The sequence below is a fragment of the Sander vitreus genome, chromosome 6, assembly GCF_031162955.1.
Source record: "Sander vitreus isolate 19-12246 chromosome 6, sanVit1, whole genome shotgun sequence".
NCBI lineage: Eukaryota > Metazoa > Chordata > Actinopteri > Perciformes > Percidae > Sander > Sander vitreus.
In genome coordinates, this window is record NC_135860.1 from 29,743,437 (window position 1) to 29,764,947 (window position 21,511).

General features: G+C 40.9%; 1 protein-coding gene across 1 annotated transcript in view; it reads right to left on the reverse strand.

The window, feature by feature from the left end:
* adcy3a (adenylate cyclase 3a) overlaps positions 1-14,230 on the reverse strand; it is a 52,548-nt gene extending 38,318 nt beyond the window's left edge. The window contains exons 1-4 of the mRNA XM_078253670.1: positions 14,003-14,230; positions 11,976-13,222; positions 8,130-8,279; positions 713-843 (exon numbers count right to left, since the gene is read on the reverse strand). Coding sequence (XP_078109796.1) covers positions 713-843; positions 8,130-8,279; positions 11,976-12,650 — 956 coding nt within the window. The 5' untranslated portion in view covers positions 12,651-13,222; positions 14,003-14,230. The remainder of the gene's footprint in view (positions 1-712; positions 844-8,129; positions 8,280-11,975; positions 13,223-14,002) is intronic.
* Between the last annotated feature and the right edge of the window lie 7,281 nt (positions 14,231-21,511).

Sequence of the window (21,511 nt, forward strand, 5' to 3'; positions counted from 1 at the left end):
GCTGTGCACGAGCCTAGGCGCATTTTACTAATGCGCTGTTAAAATAACAATGAAATGCTGCGTTATGACTTTAGGCCAAGTTTTTGTTGGTCAATGGCGCGATCACTTTCCACTGCCTTAAGATAGCAATACGGAAAGAATGCACCTGAACACACCTCTCTGTAAGACCAACACACCTCCCTGTAAGACCAGTACGTCCATGGGCGCACAGATGGGCGCAGGAGCATTTGCTATTTAAATGACGTCAAGGAAATTGACAACTATGTCGGTCTTAAAAGACACTTGTGTCGGGCTTTGCGCTGTACTGAGCCGGGTGCAAGATAGGGCCCTTTATGTTTAGGGTTGTTGTGACTGATGAGCTACCAAGTCTACCAACACAAAAAAAAAGTTTCCTCAGAGGGCGTGCTCTTCTCTGCCATCTAACAGACTTCTGATAACAGAAAACTATTTAGTGCTCGGTTCGCTTAACATTAATGGCTTTGATTTGAGAATTGATGGTGTCTCTGACTTTGCTGGGGAGCCTCTGGAACCCTCTCAAGGATCCTGTAGATAGCTAGACACCACTTTGAGAATATACTTGCTGCATACACAATCAAAAGAATCAACTAGACAAGATTAATGTTAAATATGAATGTAAAGGCTAAAAACTAACTTGTTCTGGTCAGAAATACAGCAGCCTCAATGTCAAAAGCCTACAGAGGTACTAAGTTACCTGACGTTTTCGTGTCTGTACATGTACATGGTGTTGAACTGCTGCATCTCTTTCTGACTGGGCTCCTTCTTCATGTCCTGTAGCATCTCATCAGCTATGTGCTTTGGAAGGATGGAGAGTAGCAGACGTTCCTGTAGATGACAAAGAAAGATACACAGGGACATCATACACAGCTTCTGAAAAAAAATCAGGGACCATACTTCTATCAAAAATCTGCTTTGCCCTGTCTGCGTTTACATGTAGTTTAAAAACCTGATTATATTCGGGTTAAGGAAATACCCCCAGTTTCTCAAATACCATGTAAAAACCGTAAACCCTGATTAACTGACCTAGATAATCTCCTTTAGTAAACAGGGTATTCCTGCATGTATACACCTTAATTGGGGTAAGCATGGGTAAGCATGGGTTACGCGTCTGTGCATGCTCCGTAGGTTACATTTGCCCCTTCCCACTATGCAGTGGTTTTTTGACCTGGAAATAGAAGAGAGCAGTTGAAAGAAAAGGTACCAAAAACAACAGCAACCAACAGCAACAACACAAGCTTAAACCTTTAAACCCACTGAGGACCGTCTGCCTTAAAGCTCTTTTACACTAGACGCATTCAAGGTGGATTTATGGCGCGCGAGCAGAGGTCGCACATGGCTCTTTTTTTTTTTTCAGCGGCGCGCGACAAAGCGGAAACGGGAGGCCTGAACGGGTTCGCCGACAACCGGATGCCAGGACTCTCACAGTGACTGCTAGTCTCTCTTGTAAACTTACTGGGTTAAGATGAGTTCTTTTATGGTGAATGAAAGGCTTGATCCGACGAAGTAGCTCACTGAATCAAATCGAAGCATTGACGGCAATGCTGCTGCCAGTTCTGCCGTTGTTTATCTTTTTCTACTTATTCTAGTCCGTAGAAATAGCAAAGTTGGTAGCCTTTGCTCATTAGCGCCACCTCTGTTCAGGAGAAGACTGCAACTAGTGTCGCGACCACCAGCGCGGGTATAAATAGTCACGGCGATCCCATGACGTCACATTTGCACACGCCAGCTGGGCTGCGTCTAGTGTATAAGAGCCTTTACTCTTGCCTGTACTTAAAGTAAGGCATAGAGAATGCACGAAATGTACAGCACTGAAAAGTCGTCCATGTTCTCCCCGCTTTCTAAGTTGTTTTGATTTTTAGTGCAGAAGAAAGTTCATCGTATTGCTCTGGCTAAAGAATAAATCCCTCTGGAAAAAGACATGACCGACTTAGCGATAGCAGCGTGTTTGATTGAGATGCTACAGTTAGAGGAAGTCTGGGCAGAACAGGAGATGGAAAAGGGGATTCAGCAACAAGAGAGAGAGAGGAGATTCAGTGACGAGAGAGAAAAGGAAATTTAGCATTAAGAGAGAGAGAGGAGATTGACTTTCCACGACAAGAGAGAGAAGAGGATAAAGAGAGAGCCCATCTGGAGAAGTTGGTCAGTTTAGAGACTTAGAAAGGCTGCTGCAAAGAGATGGGATGAGCGGGCATTTGATAGTAGACGTGCACAAGGTTTCATGCCACCTTTTGTGCTGTTGAGGTGTTTTTTAATGTTAGAGAAGGTGGCGATGGAAAGTGATTGGCCTAAGGCTGAGTGGCCATTGTGTGCTTACTGGGAAAGCTCAAGATAGCAATGGCGGCTTTGGACACTTGTGTGGTCTTTGAGTATGACGATCTGCTGAGTAAGGCTGTAATGAAAGCTTACGGCAGCGTACCAGAAGCTTACAGGCGACAGTTCCGCGATTTTAGACGGCAGCAGAATAAATCGTATTTGTATCTGTGGCGAAAACAAGTAGTGGCGTTTGATCGTTGGATTATTTTCTGTAGTGCTTTTGACTATCAGGGCTTGAAAGACTTATTGTTGTGTGAACAGTTTAAGTCAGTATCCCCAGGGAGGTTGGGGTCTATCTCAACTAGAGCTGTCAATCTTCCTCTATAATACCATTCAAATTAAAAAAAAATATTTTTAATATTCAAATAATATTTGCCACTATCAGCATGTGGTTGTTGTTACACGTTCTGTCCACTAGAGGGACTTCCAACATCAGCCTGGCCTTGAAGGGGATCTACGTACTATGGCGCATTGCACGCAACTTTGTTTACGTTGATATTCCACCACGAGCACACAGCGCCAAACACAAATCAACAGAGAACTCTGTAATGAAACAAGTGTAGTGAAGCGGCTCAGTTAAAGGCTAACGGTGCTCAGTTAGCACAATGACATCATGTTAGAAAGCACAGCCGAAACAATTTTTCATAAACTAAGTAACAAACAATGCTAACGGCATTAAAAATTAAGCCAAATGGTGCTGTCACTACTATTTTAGTGATTTACAAGTAACCTGTTGCTTGCCGATTGTCACGTGACTGAGAATACAGCTATTAGAAGGTAGCCTAATATATGAAGTTGAAGCTAACTCTGACAGCTGTAGGGCAGCTAACATATACACTTTAGCTTTCTTCATGAACCTCCCAGCTAAGCTAACGTTATTAATTTCCCATCCTTCTTCCGATTTCCAGCCGTAGCCTGTCACTCCCCCCTGTACTTTTGTTTTGTTCGTTTGTCTCTATTATCTATACCCTGTAAAGCGACTTTGAGTTCGTGAAAAGCGCTATATAAATTCAATTTATTATTATTATTATTATTATTATTTCTACTCTGTACATAACGTTAGCTTAGACCTGCCTTGTGTTTCTCACTCCCACTAACTTATTGATCTTAACACGTGACATGAGTGACACATGTGGGTAGGCCAAGGTCGAGAAGAGGGAGATTAGCTAACGTTAGCAAACATATTTATTAAAAAAAATTCACATTCGAATAGTAATTTCAGCATGTGAATAGTATTGATATTTTTACTATTCAAATTATATTTGACTTTCGGTATTCGTTCCAACAGCCCTAATCTCAACGACCATTAGGTGGACGGCCCAGGGTGTGCAGCAGAGTTGGCTGATGGTTATGCAGTGACCCATGGTGGTAAGCCAGGTGGGCTGATTTGGAGGAGAAAGTACCATGACCTTGAAAAGCCTGGGGGAGAACACCAACAGAAGAGATTCAGCCTGGGGATGTGTGGATTCTATCGCCGTTTCGTTCCCAACTTTGCGGCAGTGGGTCTGGTCAGAGGAATGTCAGGAGTCCCATCGGGGTACCAGAGTGCCTACCTTAGGCAACTGATGGTGGATCAAGGCATTACTCAATCACCCAGACTTACAGCTGCCCAGGATCAGAAGAGATGAGGCTGACATAGAGTCCATTGTTGATGATGGGAAACTGCTGGGTAAATCCACTTAGTCCAGACCAATATGAGTTTGTCAGATTGTCAGATTGTCAACTGCAACGGTTGTCCCGCCAGGTGTGGCCAAAAGCCTGCTTGATGTCCGGGAGATTGGAGAGCAAGCATATCAAGCTGGCAAGCCACTGGCGGGCTGTGCTTGCTCAGGCAGCACCTATGGGCAGCACAGATGAAAAACTGGGCTAGAATTCTCAATCAATGACATCATTAACTGAGGAATTTCAAACAGGAATGTGGGTGAGCCATTTTTAGGCAGTTGAGAAAAGGTGCTGTCTGTGGGAGAGAAAGCTCCATTTGGAGTGAAATGTGTGTGTTTTTTTTACTTTATACATCTATTACATAAACAAAAAACTATATAACACGCTAAAAGTATCATGACACCCCTAGCCATAGCTAATTGGGATGGATCTCTCCCCAAGACAAACAAGGCAGCTCTCACCACAGAGTTGAAGAAGAGTGTTTCCCCAGCAGAAGTCATCCCAGAACCATCAACAACCATCGTTGATTAAATCAGCTTGGTACAAAAGATGAAAGTAAATAATTTGCACAGATGGCAGAATCAACCCTAGCCAAGGTCCTGCATGAAGGAGGCAAGAGTGAACACATCGATGTTGTCTTTGATGTTTACAAGGACAGGTCAATCAAAGATTCAGAAAAAGCAAACAATGGGGGAAAGTGTGGGGATCCAGTTCAAGATTATTGTTTCTGGCCACATCAATAAAAAGGAGGAAACTGCTCTGCAGTGCTGCCAACAAAGCCAATCTGATTAAGTTCTTGGTTGAGGAATGGAAAGATCCCAAGCACAGGAGAGACACTACAAGAGAAAACACTGAAACTGTAACTGTATGTTAAACTCATACAGTAATGTAATTAATATTACTTTAAGAGGTGATAACCACTAATAGGCTGCCAGTCAGCAAGGTCTATCGTATCAAAATATAATCTAGGGATGTATAGCAATTAAAAAAATCATAACTAGAATTTGCCCACCCAGATGGTACCGACATGTCAAATTTTGGGTCCAGTGGTGGAAGAAGTATTCAGATCTATTACTTAAGTAAAAGTACTAATACCACACTTTAAAAATACTCTATTACAAGGAATAGCCCTGCATTGAAAATGTTACTTAAGTAAAAGTATGTAAGTATCATCAGGAAAACTGGACACGATCCAAAGAGTTGTGTGTTTTATGGTCTAATCATCTCAGCTGGACTTAATATGGAATAAAACATCATTTTGATAAACTACATGTGTTTTGTGTACAGAAATCTTAATGTGTAAAGTAACTAGTAACTAAAGCTGTCAGATGAGTGTAGTGGAGTAAAAAGTACAATATTTCTCTCTGAAATGGAGCGGAGAAGAAGTAGAAAGTGGCATGAAAAGAAAAGACTCAAGTAAAGTACAAGTACCTCGACATTTGTACTTAAGTACAGTACTTTCCACCACTGGTCTTGGCCCATGGACTATATTCTGCACATTGATAGCTGTGTTGTAATTCTGATTGAACATTAGGCTCTAAATCACATTCGGTCTCCTTTTAAACTGCTGTGTGGACAACATTTGTCCATCAGTTTACTTGAAACTGGAAGAACAGCAGCATGCCGCTTGTGGTGTTGTTGCTTTCTGAATTACCTGTACTAATCAACCGTAGAAACGGCGCAGCCACACCGCTGTGAAAGCGCCCCGAGTCATTTATCAGAGTCTGGCTGTTCACCATCCCGAGCTTATCTTTATAATGGAGTTAACTGGAGCTAACGGCGCTAACAGCTAATCGTTGCTAATTGAGCCTTCAGTTCATCTCCGTGCGTGTATCCATGAATATGGACTCAAGCCTAAATAAAACCAGAGAATTTATTAAGTTGGCTGTAAAAGTTTTAAACTACATTTCAGAGTTGTTTGAATGACAGAAATCTGATCAGATGAGATCTTAATGTGTGCAACACGGACATATATAGTACAAAACAGCATGTTTAAAGTTATTAGGATCCCCAAAACACAAATGAATACACTTTAAAAAACGAACAATGATCGATAACAAACAAAATGAACAAGAATTGACTTTAGATAGCATTAGTCTGATGTGATTTAACAGGAGTTAGGAGGAGAAAGTGTTGACATGTATAATAACATGTAACTTTCTGTATGGATTGTAGTTTTAAGGTTAACTTGTAACATTTTGGTTCCAGGTAATCAGATATTTTATCTGCTGAACCATAAAAGTTATTTGACAAACCAACCAGATTTTATTGATAAAGCACATCAAAGGCTACACTTCCTCTGTACAATATATCATCTAGTCTGGTACATAGTTATTTCTTTTTAAATGATCTGTTAATGTTATGTAGTCATTGTTTTCAATAAATCGTTCATAAGCCATCACACGCCGCACCGTCACATCCTGCGCCGCCCACCATCACAACAAATACATTCTCAACCTGTGGGAAACACTGGAACGCGCTGACTAAATAAGCTTTTTTTTGCCCACCATCAATCACCCCCCCCCCCCTTTTTTTTTTTTTTTTCCAGAGGACTATATATTTTTATTATTATTATTGTAATTATTTAAACTGCTAGTTGTTGGCACTCCCTATGCACGGTCATAGCAACAAAAATGGCAAGTGGGGATACAGTTAGAATTTTTTTTTTTTTTTTTTAACTTCATAGGCTGTGTACTTGTGTTATCAAATCATCTGGGGCACATAACAGTGATATAGAACAAAAGACGTATACTGGAATTCATTCAAGATATTAATTTGTTTAAAAAAGTAATAAATAAATATGTTTTAATTTGACTGAAAGAGACAATTATATTGTTAATCGCAAATCTGGAAAGTGTCCTGAGATATCTTCTGTTATGATTTAACACTATAAATAAAACTTGAACCCTAAAAAAAAAACCAGAATGTACCTGAAAACCAATGTATATGGGTGTTTATTAGTGTTGTTGATGGAGTCAGGTCCAAATGTTGACATATTAGTGCAATGTATTTGAATTCTACATAATTTGTTACAAATATACATAGCAACCGCCCTCTACTGGTTGAAAACCGGCTATTTCAACTGAATTTTGCTAATGAGAGGGTTTTTACTGCATAGAGAAAGTTTTGGCGCCCCCCCAGAGAGGTTTATAACCAGCGCCAAAGGAAAATCACCAGCGCCAAAACGTCTGATTTTCAACAGCCATCTCCCTCTCATCCACAGCTGCTATGATTTAAACATGAGGCTGGCGCCGATAAGAACGCTAAGCTGCATTGTTTTGACTGGAACTGAACGCTCCGCTGTGAAGCTAGCACTAAAGGGATCTCCAGCCGTCTGTCTGCACGCCTGTCTGATGGCATCAGTATTAAATTGAGACAGTTTAATGACCGTTTAAAAACGTCTCGTAGTCGTGTTAAATTGTAGTCCAATCCCGTGTTTTGGCACAGTTAGGTTTAACAACTGATGTCAACCGTAGGCTGCGGGAGTACGCATAAAAACCACAGTTGTAAGTAGTGTCAAAGTTTTACACTATGAAGGTTAAACTCTGCAATAAATCCGCGGTTCACATGCATGCCGAATTGGGTGGTCCACTACACTGTATAGGCAATTTAACATCAGTGATCATTTATTGATCTAAAGAATGTAGCCTATTTCAAAATATAAACCGTTACACTTCATAACGATTTGTATTCATAAAATTATTGTATTATTGTACAAATTAGCTACAACAGTAATAGCCGTTACCTAATGTAAGTCACTCCTAAATCTTTCAACTCGGGAGCAAAATGTGCTCCCTGGGAAAAGGCCCATTCTGGGCAAGGAAAAACCCTGATCTGATCTGGTGACAAATGACGTATATGGTGCCAGCTTTTATCATCAGGCCCACCTACCCCCCTCCCTGCTTCTAAAAAAACAACGCCCCCTGACTCTGCAGTTATGTAGAATTGGATAGGTCACATAGGGGTGAGTTGGCGTGGCTTTCCCCCTTTCTAGCGCTGCCCATGTTGAAACATTTTTCACAGACGCATTTTTTGAATTTCAAGGGTAGAGGCACTTCAGCCAAAACTTTGGGCTTTAGTTACTCCTTAAACTCACACACATAAACACGAGAATGTCGCATTATTTTCCTTCTGACCTGTTGCTGACTCTGCTCCTCCAGGTTGAGTTTGACTTCCAGTGACTGTCTCGCCTCCAGAAAGGCCTTCCGATGCTTCCGGTCAGCCATGTAGTACGACATGACGCCCACAGTGATGGAACAAACATAGATCACTATGTTGGCCAGCAGCTTGAAAACAAAAAAGAATGCACAAGTTAGGGCTCCATATTTAATAGACACATGCACAATATTTAATATTGCATGCAGAATAAGGACATAACAGGGCACTACAGAATGTTTTTAGGAGTCTAGCTTTAAAGGTGATAAATAATAATAATAATAATAATAATAATAATTAAGGTTGGAAAAAAAACGGTAGATACGCTTTAATTCCCTCCATATAGTCCATAGCGTTGGAAATTACATATTTCAAATTGTGCATCACTTCCTCTGTCCACTATGTGGCGCCAGAGAACACACACTATTTATACATCATTTGGCTGTATATCATGTTTAAACCACATCATGGAAATTTCATTATGTCGGCAGTGAAACGGAGGTGTTTGACCTAAGTGAACTAAAAGCAGCAGCTATAAACTTACAGTGCACAATGATATTAGCTGTAACCATTGTTACAAGTAGGCTCCAGACATGGAGCGTTGAATAAATCACACATATCCTACAGAGCACAGAAACTGAGATTCACTACACAATAACCTCCTACACTATATTACAGAAGTTAACTTTAACATATAAACACTATATACATAGAAACCGGCGTTATCACATATTAATGGCGATGATTAGCTAAGTAGACTCTCATGGCGGCTCCCAGTCGATGCGGCCATGTATTTCCGTGAACGTTGAACACTGCACCGAAGATTTAGACTTAAAGGGTAACTTCTGTTTTTTTCAACCTGGACTCTATTTTCCTATGTTTTTGTGTGTAAGTGACTGATGGGAACAACAATCTTTGAAATTGGTACAGTATTAAGCGTGAACACTGTAAACGACAGCCACAAACCGGGCTGCAATGTAACCCTATGGGGCAAACGTTCAGTGTCAGTTTGGTCCACTAAAAGTGTTGTTTTTGCCGCTAAAATGCTCAGATTATTATTCTAAGTGTCTAAAAACATACATACATAGGATTTTTAAAACCTCTTTAAGACCTTTCTGTTTAACCAGAAACAGCTCTGAGGTCGCTAGCGCTAAACCCACCAGACTCCATTTCAAAAAAAGTTTTTTTTTCATTTTCACATGTAAATTGGTAAACTATGTGTTTATTTCAACCAAAACTAGAGTTGTAATGGTTGGAAAAGTCAATCACTTGGACACAAAAATAGGGTCCAGGTTGAAAAAAAAACAGTAGATACACTTTAATTCCCTCCATATAGTCCATAGCGTTGGAAATTACATATTTCAAATTGTGCATCACTTCCTCTGTCCACTATGTGGCGCCAGAGAACACACACTATTTATACATCATTTGGCTGTATATCATGTTTAAACCACATCATGGAAATTTCAGGTAAATGGAATGATTTTCATCAGGGCTTAATTCCTGTTGCCAGTAGATGGTGCTATGACTATAACTCATTATAGGCCTGTTCTCTATTTAAGCATAAAACAATTTGGGGCAGATTGGACAATGTACACTCAAGTTACAAACAACTACCCGTTTTGCAGCGTTATATGGTAATTTGACACCTAGCCACGCCAACACCATTGGACGCAAGTGCAAAGGTTTCGAAATGTAGCTTCACCAAGGGCTTTACATTACACTGACCAATTTTGAAGTCAACAGGGTAAAATCTGTAGGAGGAGTTTGTTAAAGTAACCTGCAATTAGTCAAAATCATCCATAATTTGCACATTCATTTTTTAGGGTTTAGGGTATGGCTCCAAGATGCTTTTTTGTAAGTTTGGACATGATACATATGCGTACCAAATTGTATACGTCTAGGTGAAACGCACTGCAGGGGCTACTTCTTTGAAATCTTGTAGGGTGCGCTATTGAGCCAATTTACCATAATCAGGCCTGAGACCCATGTAAATCACTTCAGGCCTGGACTAACATCATGTAGTAAAGATTTGGGGTAGATTGGACAATGTCTGTTGGAGTTACAACAACTTTCTGTTTCATGACGTAACATCGAAGGCGATGCCTTTAGACAAAAAGAAATCACAATCTTCAAATTGAAGCTACATCAAGGTCCAGTGTTTCCTTTAGGATTTTTTTTTTTTAGTAGTGGGGGCAGGTCTGTCCGAACAACACCCCCGCCCACATTTTACGTATAAAACGGAACTGACACTTCGCTGTAACACAAACAACGGGGAGTGCATTATGTCGGCAGTGAAACGGAGGTGTTTGACCTAAGTGAACTAAAAGCAGCAGCTATAAACTTACAGTGCACAATGATATTAGCTGTAACCATTGTTACAAGTAGGCTCCAGACATGGAGCGTTGAATAAATCACACATATCCTACAGAGCACAGAAACTGAGATTCACTACACAATAACCTCCTACACTATATTACAGAAGTTAACTTTAACATATAAACACTATATACATAGAAACCGGCGTGATCACATATTAACGGCGATGATTAGCTAAGTAGACTCTCATGAGTGTGCCCTGGAGAAAGGAAAATAAGGCTTTCATGACAACTCCTGCCATAACTTTGATCTAAATAGTTAAACGATATATTTGTCCTGCATGGTGTCACACAACAAACTCCACATGAACAATACTCACATTTTCCTCACCAACGCACAAACCAGACAGAATGAAGAAAAGGAATAAATAAAAGTCCACTGCCTCTCTAAAACAGACCTCAAAGCGCAGTGCCGCTCACTCAACCGGCATCAGACTGCAGTATCGCCGTCCACCTGCGGGGGGCGTGGACAGGCAGGATCATTTAAAAGGCAACTGCCCTATTTCTGATACCATGGCGGCAGATATTTTGGCGTGGCGGGCCGCCATTTCCAAATCAACATAGAGGAAACACTGAGGTCTATTTATTATTGTTATAAGTTATTGTTATTATATGTTTAATAAATTATTTATATTCCCCCCCCTTTCTGTGCTGATCCAAAAATGTATCCAATCCGCCATTACCGTGATCCGGACCGAAACGTCAGTTTTTTGTGATCCGTTGCACCCCTATACCTTATGTACAATGACAATAAATGAACCTTGAACCACATATTACATATAAAGAAAAAGACATTATTTGACACATGCCCCTAAAATTCTTTATGAGCTCCTACATTTTTCAACTTAGGAGCACGCGTGGTCCTTGGGGGAAAAAAAGTTAATGTCGAGCCCTGACTATTATAGTAAATTACTTAAGTCATTACAGAGGAATCACTATTTAAAGTGAGGATTTTCTTCCGTGAACTTTTTCACTGCAATGAATGACGTCATAGAATATGACAACAGGCATTCAAAGCTTCTTTGGAAAAACTTAACAAAAGCTTTGAATGTAAAAAGAACAATGACACTCAGTGCAGCCCTACTAAGGCAAATACCTTGTTGCATAACCCTCATTTTCTTTTCCTGTCCTTCTATATCAAGTAAGGCAAAATGCCTAAAACTAGTTATAACACAAAACAATCTTGATAATGACTTGAGTTGGGTATCAAATCTTAAACTTGGGTATCATATGTACAATACAATTCCCTAGCATACTTTGTAGCCCTAAATGTGAAACAGAAGCTGTAATTAGCTTTTGGCCAACTGCATCTATGAACCTATTTTTGTGTTCAAAGTCCTAAAGACTTCTGTGAGTGGAGGACTGGCTACAAGAGATTACATACAAGTAAATGCATTTCAGGACAACCATACCCATGTCCCTTCACACTACCTCCATTCCAAATCTTACCTGTCTACCAAGTGCTGCCCCCTGTATGTCCTCCTGCTGCTGCTGGGCGATAGTGACGCCCAGAACCAGGGTGTGGACCCCGCAGGATACAGTAGTGATGAGTACGATTGGTGTTAGCCTCAAAGGCAGAGTCAGAAAAAATGAGAAGCTGAAGAAAGCCTGCCAGCCCACCGTGTCACTGGCCTGGTGGAAGCGAGCATAGTTCAGACCCAGGTAGCAGAATATCTGAGCTGCTATGAGCACCCACAGAGCATAGGGCACCACCCGTCTCGAGATGCGGTCTGGCAGCAGCCCAAAGCGGCACAGCAAGTAGAGGATAATATCTGCTGCCAGTCCCATTGATGCCACTAAAACAGAAGCCAGCTTGTCAGTGGTGTAGACCACTGTACACATGATGATGATGTAGCTGTCGAAGAGGGCGGCGAACACGACGAGCACCAGCAGGGTTTCGTGTCTCTGCCGTCTGAAGTAGGTCTGGTAGAGGTTCTCCAGAGAGTCAGGCGCAAAGGTGAGGCGCATGAACCGCGGCAGGCAGAGGCAACATCCTGAGCTCCGAACCGTGACCTCGTTTGTTCGCCCAACTGCCTGCCCGGGGTCAGAGGGCAGCGTCACCGAGCAGTCTGCCGAATACTCCGCCGAGTATTCTGGCTCGGAAAAGGCTCGGTTCCTAGGCATGGTGAACACTCGGAGCTTCTGCTTCCCGCCTTCTCCTTTAATAAAAAAAAATGGAAAGCCGTTTGTCGTCCTACAGGAGTAGACCAAACCCTAAGAACTCTCAGGTATACATCATCTGCTTGTTTGTCTTCTGCTGAGTAACCACCTTTTCCCCTTGAGAGCACACATGGCATGAATCACAGTTGTGTGTTGATTGTCAGAGCCTGTACACTGGAGAGATATCTTCTTGCATAGCTGCGTCTGTGGTCACTCCATCTAATGCTGCCTTTTCAATCAGTGAAAGTCCTCTGTCATATGCACAGATTGAGCACGCCTACTCTTTTTGTTTTTTTAACGTAATCCAAAGAGTGTGCACCTCTTCTTCCTCATTCAGCTTTACATACGTGACAAATGTTTTAGCAGCTCCTCTCCACCGTTGTACTCCACAGCTGTGTGCCCCATGTCAAAGTTATTGAATTTATTAACATTGTTTCAAAAAAGGAGATGTCTGTATGACTCCCTCTGTCTCCATCATTTCTCTGGACTGGACAGCTTTTTGCATTTTGGCCTTCCTTAGTCCCTCCTCACATGGCCTGAATAAAGAGGGACAAAAAGGGGAGGAAAAAAAAAATCACCAACGGCTTAATATCTCAACACACAGAGGCATTTGTTTAGCATTCAACAAAACATGATGATGAGGATAGTTACATTCTCTAATTCCTGCACCTGGCAGACTGGCCGCTGTCTACTATGCGGAGACAAAGTCACGTCAACATCCACGTCTAAATCTAGCTGTTTATTACAGGGTTTCTATTCCTGGCAGGGGACTGGCAGCTGGCAGAATGAAATAATTTCAAGCTGAACATTTTAAGTTGGTATGCCACATGTATGCCGAATTGAAAAATGACTCCTTGAATCGGCAGCAGAGTCTCTACATACAGGATACACAGGCTCTCTGTTGTAGGCCTACCTAGCTACATGTTGCGCTCTGTCTAATACACAGGTTATGAAAACACATTCAAAACACTAAGCTCAAGCTGTGCAAAGACAATGTACACTGTCACAATAACCACGAATGTCAAAGCTGTAAATTGTCTGAGCGCTTTTAGGTGATACAAGACCAATGTCACTGACTTAGTCATCCAACAAACCTGTTTAAATGGATGCTTTAGCTTCTCGAAGCTTAACTATGTTGATACTTAACTGAACCTGATTTTCACTTCGGCTCTTTAGCCTGTCTAGTTACAATGCCTGGTGTGTAATTTCCATTCACCTGCTAACGTTATGCAGTAAACTGATCATTTGTCCCCATTCTTCTAGATGCTCTGATAATCGTGTACATTATAGATAACGTTACCGATGCGTCCACTTACCGTGTGTAAAGCCCGATTCCGTATCCTTTGAGTGCTAGCGTTATTCCCTTTAGGCAGATGTGGGTTCCCTTAGCCTGCCGTAAACACAGCCGCCGAGTAAATTAAACCTCTGTCTAGATATAATTTTTTTTAAAAAGGCTCATGGAAAGTAGCCTCGACGAGTACACTACATGGCACACTAACATTAACCACCGCTTCAGCTCGGGTGTTTTCCGAAAAAAAAAAAAAATCTGCTTCACCATCAAGCTACACGCATTAAATCAAGATTTCCGGTCACTTTCAGAATAATAGCCTACTTTATTTTTTTTTGATTTTATTTTTTTCACAAAGCAAATATGCACTTTCAACCTTTTTTTGGAGTAACGGGTAAAATAAAGTGATTACAGATTAAAGATTAAATTAAAGATTCAATTAATTTGTAAGTGAATATGTAAATATGAATCACCATTTGTTGTAAAATGCTATTTTCACATAATATAGCAAGATGGATACTGTAGGCTAGTTGGATAAACACAGAGTGACCCAATCAGTTTTCATCCCAAACATTTTTAAACAAATACTTTCTGAAAATCCTAAATCGTGCTTTCCCTGTTGCAGAACCTGTTTGCATGAAATATGACTGTATGCTGTTATAAAATCATATTCGTGATTCATTATTCATTATTATTTGCCACATTTATGTCAACCTAGAAAGGTTCTATGTGAAAATTTATTTTAGATTAGTCAAGATAGATGGACAGTCTATCACATTCCGGGGCGGCTGTACCACGGTCGTCTACCAATCAGAAGGTCTGTGGTTCGATCCCTGGCTCTGCAGTCCCATGTCGAAGTGTCTTTGGGCAAGACACTGAACCCTGAATTGCTCCCGATGCTGCGCCATCGGTGTGTGAATGTGTGTAAATGTTTATCTGATGAGCAGATGGCACCTGATATGGCAGCCTCGGCCACAGTGTATGAATGTGTGTGAATGGTTCCTGCACTATGTAAAAGCGCTTTGAGTGGTCGTTAAGACTAGAACGCTATATAAATACAGTCCATTTAAGTCCATCTAAACTTCTCAAGGTATGCTTACTAGCCTTTACAGAGCTTTCAACCGAATTGCATGGCCTTCAGCAGTGGAGTTGATTACAGTTGATATGTAGATGATGTGATGACAAATAAGTAAACTCCATTAATGAAGACCTTGAGGTACGATTGAAAGTTATGGCCATAGCTAGTAAGTGTACCTTGAGTTAATATTTGGGTTTTTATGTCATCTCAGCAAAGTCCTATGTAAGCTACCATTGAGTATGCTTCATGAGCTTCAAAGGCTTTATTAATAGCCTGTATGAAGTCTGTTTCATATTCTTTCAATGACAAATTATGATCACTGTAAAGCAAAAGTTAATGCACAAAATTGTTGCTTGACAAAAAGCTGTGAAAATCTCAAAATCTCAAACACCACATCGTGCTTCAGCAGACAGCAAATTGAATATCTTATTAAAATCTGGTTTAACAGATAGTTTTTGATACTCTTTAGTCCACTAACTTTCATGCTTTTATTCTGAAGGTAAATGTTGAAAACCTGTATTGACTCTGGCATTGTCTGGCTAACTTGACTTGGCCACCTCTGTCACATTTTCTCCACATGTATCCCCGCCCCCTTAAATCATCACCGCCTTTTTAACCGCCATCCTCCTAGAGATTCAGGACAGGAAGCGTTTTGGGAGCAAGATGCTCAGACTACAGTATGGGTCTGAGTAGGAAAGTTAATTGTTATAATATATGCAGAGGAGGCTGGTCCATAGAGGAAGAAGAGGTTGTTACTCCTCTATTTTAAGAGTCAAGAGGAAGAACAAAATATAAAAAAAGAGTAATTGGTTGAAATCAACCATTACCAAATCTCAGTATCTATAACCGTGGTGAAGTTAGTTTGATGTTGGATATTCAACAGATATTCGGATATTCATTTTGGGTTGTGTTTCACTCAGTCTTGGCAGAAAACAATATGACATCCATTTGCTCCTAACTGCTTGGTTTTTACCTAGGGACCGTCAATAAATTACTTTCTGAACTTCATTTATTTCCAATAGCTTGTATAGCAGATGTTCTAAACACCCAAGGCCACCGAGAGCTGTTCGGCTATGTAGTACTAATCAGACACACCTCAATAAAATATAATATTTTTGACTAACTTTTTTATTCAATTTTTGAAAGAATCCCATTAATTTCCTATTGAAAACAGCTTTTTGCTCAATATCTTCTATTTTATGGGACCCAAACACCCCAGACCAATGCAGGGCTGTTCTGCTATGAAGTACCAATAAGACACACCTCACTATAAATTAATATTTTGCACCTCCTTTTTTATTTAAGTTTTTTTAAGAATCCCATTCATTTGCTATGGAAAATGGCTTTTTGCTCAATAGCTTCCATGTTATGGGACCCAAACACCACAGACCAATGTACTGGTACTAATCAGACACACCTCACTCTAAATAATATTTTGCATCTACTATTTTATTTTTTTGTTTTTTAAAGAAAACACATTCATTTCCCATTGAAAACAGCTTTTTGGTCAATGGCTTCCATGTTATGGGACTCAAACACCAATGTAGAACCTTTCTGGTATATGGGTAATTTTGGCTTATTTAATTAATTAATGGTATTTTTTTGCACCTGCTATTTCCAGGGTTCCTACACATTTCTCATTTCAAAATTCCATACTTTTTCCATATTCAGTTATTTTTAACCTACTGGACATCGGCACACACTTTTTATAGATGTAAACATCCAACTGTTAAGGACACATAAGATAGGCCTAATCTATAGCATTCCAGTTAGAAATTTATCGAGCTGGTCATCATTAAGACCGATACTGAAATCAACTAACTACATCAAATCAGTAGTAGAACACAATGCGAAGAAAGTAGCCTTATTGTACGTCGGTAAGCAGTGTCAAAAAATGTTCGGTGTGTGATGAAACTATGGCAGAGCAAATTAGAATATGGAGGTGTGGGAAACGAGTGATCACAAACTTTTTCCAAACTTTCACAATATTTTTTACAAACCATATTTTCCTTTTTCCATACTATTCCAGACCTGGAAAACGCTAAATTCAAATTCCATACTTTTCCATACTTTTCAAGACTGCATAGGAACCCTGTATTTCATTTACAACTTTTACATAACACCCTTCTTCCAGATTCCAGAAAACAGAATTTTGCCTTATACCTTCCACCAGGGGCATCAGCACAATTTCTAAGGACAACAAAGCATTGTTTCATTCAGTATTCTGTTGCTCTGCTTTTCATTGACCATTTCATTATGTGTCACACAGCAGAACAGTTCTTCATTGGTCTGGGGTATTTGCGTCCCATAACATGGAAGCTATTGAGCAAAATGCCCTTTTAAAAAGGAAATGAATGGGATTCTTAAAAAAATTTAAATAAAATAGTAGGTGCAAAATATTGATTTATAGTGAGGTGTGTCTTATTAGTACCACATAGCAGAACAGATCTGCATTGGTCTGGGGTGTTTGGGTCTCATAACTTGGAAGCTATTGAGCAAAAAGCCATTTTCAATAGGAAATGAAGGGGGTTCTTTAAAAAATTGAATAAAATAGTTGGTAAAAAATATATTTTATTGAGGTGTGTCTGATTAGTACTACATAGCAGAACAGCTCTGCATTGGCCTGGGGTGTTTAGAACATCTGCTATAGGCTACAAGCTATTGAAAATAAATAAAGTTCAGAACGTAATTTATTGACGGTCCCTAGGTAAAACCAAGCAGTTAGGTGAATATGCAAATATCTGTCGCATATCCAACATCAAACTAACTTCACCACGGTGTGTCGCTATATACTTTTTTTTCCCGGATGGATATTTGGTGTTAAGTTTAGGGAAAAGATCATGGTTTGGATTAAAACACTCCCGAGGAATGAATACGCGTTTCCTGGGTGAAAGTATTTTGTTTTTGCCGGTGTTGTGCCAAGGTAGGCTACTTATCCCCGCCAGGATTTGTATCCCCTGGCTGCGGAGTTTAACTGCTGCACTTTGAATTCACCTCTTAAATGGAAAAAATAGCGATTTGGAAGACTCAACAGGGTTTTCTATAGTAACAAGGGTCTCATTTATCTACGTAAATACGTTTATTTGTCTGTTACATTAAGACAACATGTAAATTGTTTAATGCTTAGTTTCTTATTGTGGATTAATCGACAGTGTTTTCCAAAGTTCCATATTGACGTGCACCTTAGCTACATAGGCCGACTGATGTATGTGAGTCATGCAGGTTTAAGAACAATATTTTTTACTCGTCTTTGCTAACCCGTCCCTCTCTGCCCTCTAACGTGATTTCTGTTTTAATTTAATTTAGTTTAAGGTTTAAGGATACATTATATCAGGCTGTTTTTTCACCTGGTATAATGTGTATCCCCTCCCTTAACATGTAAAGGGTCTGTCCTGTCATCATGTGTGTTATTTTCTGTGGCTACTAGGTCACAATAAACAACCTGTGATAATATGGAGATGTCTGCTCTTTTCTAGCCCGAGCTACGTGGCACCTATCTCTCCATCCCATGGGCCCACCACCTGTGGGAGGAACCGCTGGGGTCGGGTGCGCTGCCATATGGGTGGCAGTGAAGGTCAGGGGCCTCGACGGACCAGACCTGGGCAGCAGACGCTGGCTCTGGGGACGTGGAATGTCACCTCTCTGTGGGGGAAGGAGCCGGAACTTGTGCGGTAGTGGAGCGCTACCAGTTAGATCTGGTGGGGCTTACCTCTACGCACAGTCTCGGTTCTAGAACCATACTCCTGGATAGGGGTTGGACTCTTTTCTTCTCCGGAGTTGCCCAGGGTGTGAGGCGCCGGGCGGGTGTGGGGATACTCACAAGCCCCCGGCTGAGCGCCGCTACGTTGGAGTTTAACCCGGTGGACGAGAGGTGTCGCCTCCCTACGCCTGCGGGTTGTGGGAGGGAAAACTCTGACTGTTGTTTGTGCATATGCACCAAACAAGAGTTCGGAGTATTCGGCCTTCTTGGAGACCTTGAGTGGAGTCCTGCATGGGGCTCCAGTCGGGGACTCCATAGTTCTGCTTGGGGACTTCAGTGTGCACGTGGGCAATGATGGAGACACATGGAGAGGCGTGATTGGGAGGAACGGCCTCCCTGATCTAAACCAGAGTGGTTGTTTGTTGTTGGACTTCTGTGCTAGTCATGGATTGTCTATAACGAACACCATGTTCGAACATAGGGATGCTCATAAGTGTACTTGGTACCAGAGCACCCTAGGCCAAAGGTCAATGATCGATTTTATAATTGTTTCATCTGATCTGAGGCCGTATATGTTTTGGACACTCGGGTGAAGAGAGGGGCGGAGCTGTCAACCGATCACCATCTGGTGGTGAGTTGGGTCAGGGGGTGGGGGAAGACTCTGGACAGACCTGGTAAGCCCAAACGGGTAGTTCGGGTAAATTGGGAACGTCTGGAGGAGGCCCCTGTCCGACAGACTTTCAACCTGATATAATGTGTATCCCCTCCCCTAACATGCAAAGGGTCTGTCCCGTCATCATATGTGTTATTTTCTGTGTCTACCAGTTCACAACAAACAACATGAGATAATATGGAGATGTCTGCTCTTTTCTATCAAAAGTTACAGAGGGGATACACATTATATCAGGCTGTTTTTCACCTGGTATAATGTGTATACCCTCTCCTAACATGCAAAGGGTCTGTCCTGTCATCATGTGTGTTATTTTCTGACTTCAGCAGGTCACAATAAACAGCCTGAGATAATATGGAGATGTTTACTGTTTTCTAACAAAAGTTACATAGGGGATAAAAAAGTATCGGGCCGTTTTTCACCTGGTATAATGTGTATCCCCTCCCCTAACATGCAAAGGGTCTGTCCTGTCATCATTTGTGCTATTTTCTGACTTCAGCAGGTCACAATAAACAGCCTGAGATAATATGGAGATGTTTACTGTTTTCTAACAAAAGTTACATAGGGGATAAAAAAGTATCGGGCCGTTTTTCACCTGATATAATGTGTATCCCCTCCCCTAACATGCAAAGGGTCTGTCCTGTCCTCATGTGTGTTATTTTCATTGTTTATCAGGTCACAGTGAACAACCTGAGATAATATGGAGATGTCTGCACTTTTCTAGCAAAAGTGTTTCATCTGATATAACGTGTACCCCATCCCCTAACATGCAAAAGGTCTTATGATGGCTAAGCCTAAAAATGTAAAGCCACTGAGAGGCTGATATACGGACTTGAAACAAACAGTCTATGGCTAGTAAAGTAGCTGACGCGCTCTCTTCTATCTTACACCGCTCAGTAGCCTACTGTTGAAATCATAAACTCCAATAGTCATGGTTGCGTTTATATGGACATTTATCAATTACAATGTTCTTGAAATGAATGTGCAATAATCCATGTGTCCATTAAGCTCCATCAACAAACATTTACACATCCACATGAGCTTTGCGGTGTAGAGCGATTTGATGTGGTGAAAAACTATTTGTGCTGCTCCATTTAACAGCACCCCATGTTAACTGCTGAAAGGTTCCTACGTAAATAGACATCACTCAAAAGCACACTAGTGACACCAGTGGACAATAGCAAAAGTTACAAAGGGGATACACATTATATCAGGCTATTTTTCACCTGATATGATATGTATCCCCTCCCGTAACATGTAAAGGGTCTGTCCTGTCATCATGTGTGTTATTTTCTGACTTTACAAGGTCATAATAAACAGCCTGAGATAATATGGAGATGTCTGCTCTTTTCTAGCAAAAGTTACATAGGGGATACAAAAAATATCAGGCCGTTTTTCACCTGATGGAATGTGTATCCCCTCCCCTAACATGCAAAGGGTCTGTCCTGTCATCATGTGTGTTATTTTCTGACTTTACCAGGTCATAATAAACAGCCTGAGATAATATGGAGATGTCTGCTGTTTTCTAGCAAAAGTTACATAGGGGATACACAAAATATCAGGCCGTTTTTCACCTGATGGAATGTGTATCCCCTCCCCTAACATGCAATGTGTCTGTGCTGTCATCATGTGTTATATCCTGTATCTACCAGGTCACAACAAACAACATGAGATAATATGGAGATGTCTGCTCTTTTCTAGCAAAAGTTACATAGGGGATACAAAAAATATCAGGCCGATTTTCACCTGATATAATGTGTATCCCCTCCCGTAACATGTATAGGGTCTGGCCTGTCATCATTTATGTTATTTTCTGAGACTAATTTGGAGATGTCTACTGTTTTCTAGCAAAAGTTACATAGGGGATAAAAAAGTATCAGGTCGTTTTTCACCTGATATAATGTGTATCCCCTCCCCTAACATGCAATGTGTCTGTGCTGTCATCATGTGTTATATCCTGTATCTACCAGTTCACATTAAACAGCCTGAGATAATATGGAGATGCCTGCTGTTTTCTAGCAAAAGTTACATAGGGGATACACAAAATATCATGCCGTTTTTCACCTGATATAATGTGTATCCCCTCCCC